Raw genomic sequence first — 6,661 nt, forward strand, 5'->3', positions numbered from 1 at the left:
TAAGTGTCGGTCATGTGACACTTGACGTCACTTCCGTTTTTCCCCATCATGTCGTCCTACATGTCGTCCAGAATTTCTCTGAATTGTCGTCATCTCCCGCGATATTTCTTCAACTCGACCAAACTAAATCCACCCGGATTCACTCTTAGGTAAGTCCACACAAATTATATTCACATTTCATTGCCGACATGTTACCAAGCCGATCGACCTGCTAGAAATAGTAACCAAATCACATCCTATTGTCTTTAAAGGAGAGCATTAAACAATGTATTCCTTGGTGTACTGTGTCTGAAGAGACTTGATCGTCACGGTTGGAACGCCATTGATTATATGTCTGCTCAATCGGGGCTGACCTGGTTAAACAAAGAAGGACATCAGATGGTATTGTTAGGTAAACGGGATGGTCATTGTTGGAACGCTCACTCTGGCTGGTCAGGAGTTACATAACAACATGCAACTAATTCGTCTCACCGTATATATCAGCTGTCTAACACAGGTAGAATGTTAATTAATAAAGGTGTAAACCAATGTCCAACACATGGCGTGGGGGGGGGAGGCTCTCGTTCAATTTAAAGGTCATTGCTGATTTTATTTATTTAAAGATTCCCTCCCTTCCTGCCCCCTAATTACACCTATAAAAGGGTTTAGATTCTCTGACCTCTTATTTCCAACCTTTCCCATTCGCAGCGTGTTTCTGTTGATTTGTTTACGTAATACTCCCCTCCCTCCCTCTCTCTCTCTCTCTCTCCTTGTGGGTGTGTGTACACACACACACCCTGTATTACACACAGTGATTGGTGCCCTTGAGAAAGGTGTGAACGTCCCAAGTTCCTGTCCCCACCCCTCCTACAACTATCCCACTTCTATCGTTGACCTCAATGAATGATGAAATCAGGATGTAATCTTTCTGCTTAAAACTTCTTCTTCAATGCCTGTCCGTCCGCTCCAGTTCCGATTAATTTAATGCCCACCACGTGTATTTCTCGAATTATCAATGTCTGACTAATTCCAGACAAAAATCTCTCAAAAGTATTAATAAACCGATTTTATGTTGTATATTTATTTCGTTGTTTTATTAAATAATATTAAATGATATCCTTCTTATAAATGTGCTTTTATTTCCATTCGTCATTGTTGCTTCCAACTCCTTTATTTAGATTTTAATTAATTAACATGTCTCATTCGGTGGCTGTTTCCCCATTCACCGACGCAACGAGATTACTCTCACACCCACCCACCTCGTCCCCAATTATTGTATTGTTTATCTCTGATTATTTAGCCTCGCTGTCAACATAGACCCCACGATGGCCTTTCCAGTAGTTTGGGATGGGTTTCGAACCGAGACACTTCATTGTTTTTTTCCCTTAATTAATGTCCGATTATCAAGTTGGTCTCATTCTGTAAACTGTGACCCGGCGCTTGGTGTCAGCCACTTCACGCCACACGGCCGTCACTCAGTCTACGTCTTTCAGTTTTTTTTTATTTTAAATTTTCTGAAAATGATTTCAATTTCAGGAAATATGTTATTAGCTGTCAGTAGCCAAAGAATCGACAGGCCAGCAACAGGCATGCAGACAGACAGATACTTCACTAGCAGGCAGTGAGCACTTTCACTTCTGACAGCTAATAGCATGATAGTGCCCTGATTCGTTTTCACGTAGTCGCAGATCTCGAATGCGTGAAAATGTGTCTTTTAAAGCGTTTCAACCGTAACCATCCCGACTTTTCAGAGCGTTCCAGTAGTGGTCATCTCCTCTTTTAAAACCTTTCCAGCCATGACATAATTGTCGTTTTTAAGCCCGGATCTTCCTTACGTGACATCCTACCATCGTTTCGCTCAAAAGATATCATGAATAATGTAGTGTGCGGCATATCACTCCTGGTAATTAGATGGGATACTCTATCCTGCTCACCCCTCTCTATTCCACAACAGAACACTTGTGATCATCTTCTGTTGTTATTTTTGTTTAGCCCCAGGCCAACCCTTGCTGATCAAAGACAATCCATCAGTGACCATCCTGTCCTAATCCTAGCCACACTACACCCTACACCATATCCAGTGTATGTTGTAAGATAACAGTGTAATTTGAGGGAGATATTGGCTACTATTTCTGTCGGGTTTATTCACAACATAGACATTTCCTTGTCGGTTGAACTTTTTATGTCAATAAAGCAGAATGAAGATGTGGTCTTCAAGGCCTAACAATAACCATTGCCATGAGTCACTGCAAGTCTGTACCAAGAAAGATAACTGTGTCTGTGACCGCTGTAGCGATTGTCTCCTTTGGTTCACGTCTGAACTTCCTATAATATAAAGTTGTATCTTAATTTAAATCTAAATCTTATATATATCGCCTGATGTGTGTATATTTATATATATCCCCTGTACACTATCAGTTAACAGAATATATATAGATCTCTATTTCGAGCTGTGAATTGGCTGATATCCTTTGAATGGAATTTGTTTGAGGGAAACTGTTTGAAAGTCTGTCATGTATGTGTGTATGAAGGTTTATATGTGTGTTGTGTTAGAAAGGTGTTTTGCACACACACACACACACACCCTTCACTAAATATCGTTTGTTGCAAGTTTGGAGAGTCAGATGTGGAATTGTGATGGAGTTAATTCAAGTTGATTGCTGGACAAGTGTTGGTTATGAGGTCATTACAGAGGCAGCAGAGGAGGCAGTCGGGCTGTGAGTCACAGGTGGGAGTATGTCAGAAACGGCTATTTAAGAGGAGACCTAAAGTCTATGAGGCACGTTGTGGATTGAAGCTTAGAAATAGAAATGGAGATGACAGTAAGATGGAGGCTTTTCGAGCGGATATCATCATCATCATCATCAACACCATTAGTTATAATTTTTTTAACCCCTCCTCATTCTGACCCCTTTAATCATTCTCCATTTATACCTGCTACTTTCTCAGGCATATGGCGTAGTGCTTAAGAGCAGGAGCTACTAACCCCAAGACTCCGAGTTCGATTCCAGGCAGTGACCTGAATAATAATAATAATAATAACATCAAAAAATACCTTAGGAATGAGAACACAGGTTTGAAATTTCCCCCAAAACACCTGATGAAAGCTGGAGGGTATATCAGCCGAAACATTGTGTTAACAACAAACAAGATGAGGACAAATATCCGTCAAATGTAAATAATGTTTACAGTTTTTTGAGTTAGCATGTTGTTGGTTCTTAAAAGATTGTTGTTACGTTCTGTGTGGTTGCTGCCTTTCGTTTCAATTATATTGTTATTACACTGTTGCAGTGGATTCGTTTATCTATAGAGATATAACAAAAACAATTTTTAAAAACGTAAAAGTTGAATTTGAAGATAATTTATTTTCATGATTTGTGGATGGTGGGGTGACCTGCTGACCATGGCCAATATATGACACTGACCTCCTCTCGTCAAAGGTTAATGATCACTAATTTATGATGGTTTTACTTTCAGAATTGGTCATCAGTTTTCTGCTGCAGCTGAATCAAATAAAGTCGCTGAAGGAAACAGCACCACAACAGCTGCGCCCCCTCCTGGGGCTGCAGACGCTGTACATAACGAACTGAATAAAGAGTTGCTGGAAGCAAATAAGAAATTAACAGAAGACGTCAAGAAAATGAAGGTAGTTGTTGTTGTAGCCACTGGTTACTTTTCAGCTGACCTTTATTGTTATGAGGTGGGCCTTGGTCAGCGGTCAGCTGATGTCCTGTGCTATAGCCAGGGCTTGAACAATACCTTGAAACTAATGACAAGGTATTGGTCAACCTTATCAGAAGGAAACTAGAAAAAGCCCTTCTATATATACATGCCTGTATGTATGTATATAAATATATGTATATATAGGTTCAGGAGTGGCTGTGTGGTAAGATTCCAGGTTCAGTCCCACTGCATGGCACCATGGGCAAGTGTCTTCTACTGTAGCCTCAGGCTGACCAAAGCAATGGTGGATGGAAACTGAAAGAAGCACCCATCATGTGCTTGTCCCCCTCCCCACCACTGCTTGATGACCAGTGTTGGTGTGTTTATTTCCCTGTAACTGAGCAGTTCGACAAAAAAGACCAATAGAATTAGTACTGGAATTGGTTCAATCACCTAAAAATTCTCAAAGGTGGTGCTCCAACATGGCTACAGTCTAATAACTGAAACAAGAAAACAATGTGTGTATGTCTGTGTATATATTTGTGTGTGAACTGATTGTAAAGAAAAGTGTTGTCATCTTAGAATGTCCATTTTTTTCATGGCTCACATAGAATTTGTTGAGATTGATTTTCTACAGCACGGTGCCTTTCCTGTTACCAACTCTCACCTGTTTTAAAGCAATGTAATATCCTCTCTCTCCCCTCCCCCCTCGGAGTGAGGGGCAGAAGACTAGAAATGAACCACATTGCTTGTACGATGCTCATGTTCATTTACAAGCATCACTTGGTTTCAAGACAAAAATACTCGCATGCACACACACACACACACCATTTAACGTGGACTGTATTAAAATAAAAGCTACAATAATTTCTTGTCATTAACACATTTACTTTGGCAAATTTTTTATAATATGCCTTGTTTCCAAGCAATCTTCATGCTCTGACCCTGTCTCTCAATGGCAAGAGACTCTTAGGAGTTCTTATTTAATACAATGCACATTAAACGTTATTTATCTCCGCTGATGGAATACGTTTTTGTTGATCTCACCTTAACGGAACAGTAATATATGTATACACATACGTACATACATGCGTGCATCCATGCACAGCGCACATGCATACACATACGTGCGCACACACACACAACTGGTTTCTTTCAGTTTCCATCTATCAAATCCACTCACAAGGCTGTGGTAGGCCCACACCTATTTACTGTTCATACAGATGGTGTCCCATATTTATAGTCTTCCATGAAGGAATGTCCAGGTTGTTTGTTGTTTGTAAGCTGGGTTAGTCTCATTTGATCCATGCAGAGATGGAAAAGTAGAAGTTAAATGGATGATGATTAGGGTAGCTAAAGACTTAATGAAGTATATTAATTAGTGTAGCAAAAGAGTTAATGTAGTTTTTAATTAGTGTAGCTAATTGTTTCATGAATATATTAATTATCATTGCTTTTAATTGTTTCTTTTTTTTTTTCAGGACAAATACTTGTTAGCACTGGCAGAAAGTGAAAATGTTCGAATGAGGATGAATAAACAGATCCAAGATGCCAAATTATTCAGCATCCAAGGCTTCTGTCGAGACCTCTTTGAGGTGGCAGATATTTTGACCAAAGCTACTGAATCAGTGCCAAAGGAAGAATTAGAGAGGAACCAGCATCTAAAACATTTATTTGAAGGTTTAACCATGACAGAGAGTCAACTCCAGAAAGTGTTTAATAAACACGCCATTGAACAGATCATACCAAAAGAAGGGGACAAATTTGACCCCTACCTCCATGAAGCCATGTTTGAAGTGAGTTGTGAGGGCAAAGAAGCGGGGACAGTAGCAACCCTCACAAAATTAGGCTACAAGCTGCATAATCGAACTGTCAGACCAGCAGTAGTTGGTGTTTATAAGGCAATGTAAAAAAATCTGTAGAATGATTAAAAACAATATGTGGGTGGGGAAGGGAGTGGACAAGGGGAGGGGTTGTTGGTTGCCACAAAAATTGTTCAATAAATTTGTTCCCCTTTTTTTTCTGCTAATGAGAAAATGATGCGGGAGATATAATTTAAAGAAGCCATTTCGGTGAGAGTGAAGTGGGAAGAGTCTGTTAATTGATATTTTACAAGTAAAAGTGATTTCTTCTATAAATACTTGTCTGTTTATTGATTTTAGGATTATTGATTTCATCATCATCATCATCACCAACAAGGGGAAGGGGCTGTTGTAACTGACTGAGTAGTTGGAGTGGGAGAGAGAAAGTCATAAACGAACAAGGAATTACAGTTTGACCCCTAAAACAGTAATAGCAGTTTCCAACTGCTCCTGCTACTTGGGTTGGCAGAATTGTTAGAAAATGCAACAAAATACCTTGTAATGTTTAGTAACAGACACATTCTGAATTCAGAAAGTGTTGTTCAAAGGTAGCTTTGCCTTTCCTACTTCCAGGGTCCAAAGGTAACTTTGTCTTCCCTACTTCCACGGTTGTTTCAGCATAATTACCTGTCAAAAACTGGGGAAAACATAGTTGACTCCCCCCTCTTTCTCCAACATCTCTCGCCTGTCCCTAGGTTATGACTGGTACTCTGTCAGTGACGATGACAAGTGTTTCAGTTTGCCCAATCAACAGAGCAGCCCAGTCAAGTGGCTGAGTTCTCGTCAGACATGCATTCATTTAACAGTTCTCAGGATGATCCAGCATTACACAGAATGTGACAAGGTTGGCCCTTTTGAATTACAGGTACAATTTTTTTTTTTACCAGCTGAGTGGACTGGAGCAACGTGAAATAAAGTGTCTTGCTCAAGGACACAGTGCACTGCCAGGAATTGAACTCATGACCTTGTGACTGAGCCAAACACCTTAACCACTGAACCACATTGCTACCATTTCTTCTTATGATTATTCGTAGTTATTGATATGATTTGGTTTTAAGTTACACAAATTGTAACCAGAGACAGCAACGGACAGCAAAGTGTTGCATCCAAAGATGCTAACATGTGAGGTGCCATTGCAATTGAAAACACTGATGTCT

The 6,661-nt window shown here is 39.9% G+C and overlaps 1 protein-coding gene across 1 annotated transcript; it reads left to right on the plus strand.

Annotated features, from left to right (window-relative positions):
* Positions 1–5,780, plus strand: LOC106870469 (grpE protein homolog 1, mitochondrial). Its single transcript, XM_014916571.2, has 3 exons — positions 1–149; positions 3,457–3,625; positions 5,124–5,780. Exons 1-3 carry the CDS (start codon positions 49–51, stop codon positions 5,550–5,552), a joined length of 699 nt encoding a protein of 232 aa, XP_014772057.1. The 5' UTR covers positions 1–48; the 3' UTR covers positions 5,553–5,780.
* Positions 5,781–6,661: the final 881 nt, after the last annotated feature.

This window comes from Octopus bimaculoides, chromosome 14, assembly GCF_001194135.2.
Source record: "Octopus bimaculoides isolate UCB-OBI-ISO-001 chromosome 14, ASM119413v2, whole genome shotgun sequence".
Lineage (NCBI taxonomy): Eukaryota > Metazoa > Mollusca > Cephalopoda > Octopoda > Octopodidae > Octopus > Octopus bimaculoides.

Excerpts from the sequence above, each read along its gene's own strand:
- LOC106870469 (XM_014916571.2), top strand. The coding sequence starts at position 49 with ATGTCGTCCTACATGTCGTCCAGAATTTCTCTGAATTGTCGTCATCTC. Across the intron at positions 150-3,456 it reads CCACCCGGATTCACTCTTAG|AATTGGTCATCAGTTTTCTG; the intron begins GTAAGTCCACAC and ends TTTTACTTTCAG. Across the intron at positions 3,626-5,123 it reads AAGACGTCAAGAAAATGAAG|GACAAATACTTGTTAGCACT; the intron begins GTAGTTGTTGTT and ends TTTTTTTTTCAG.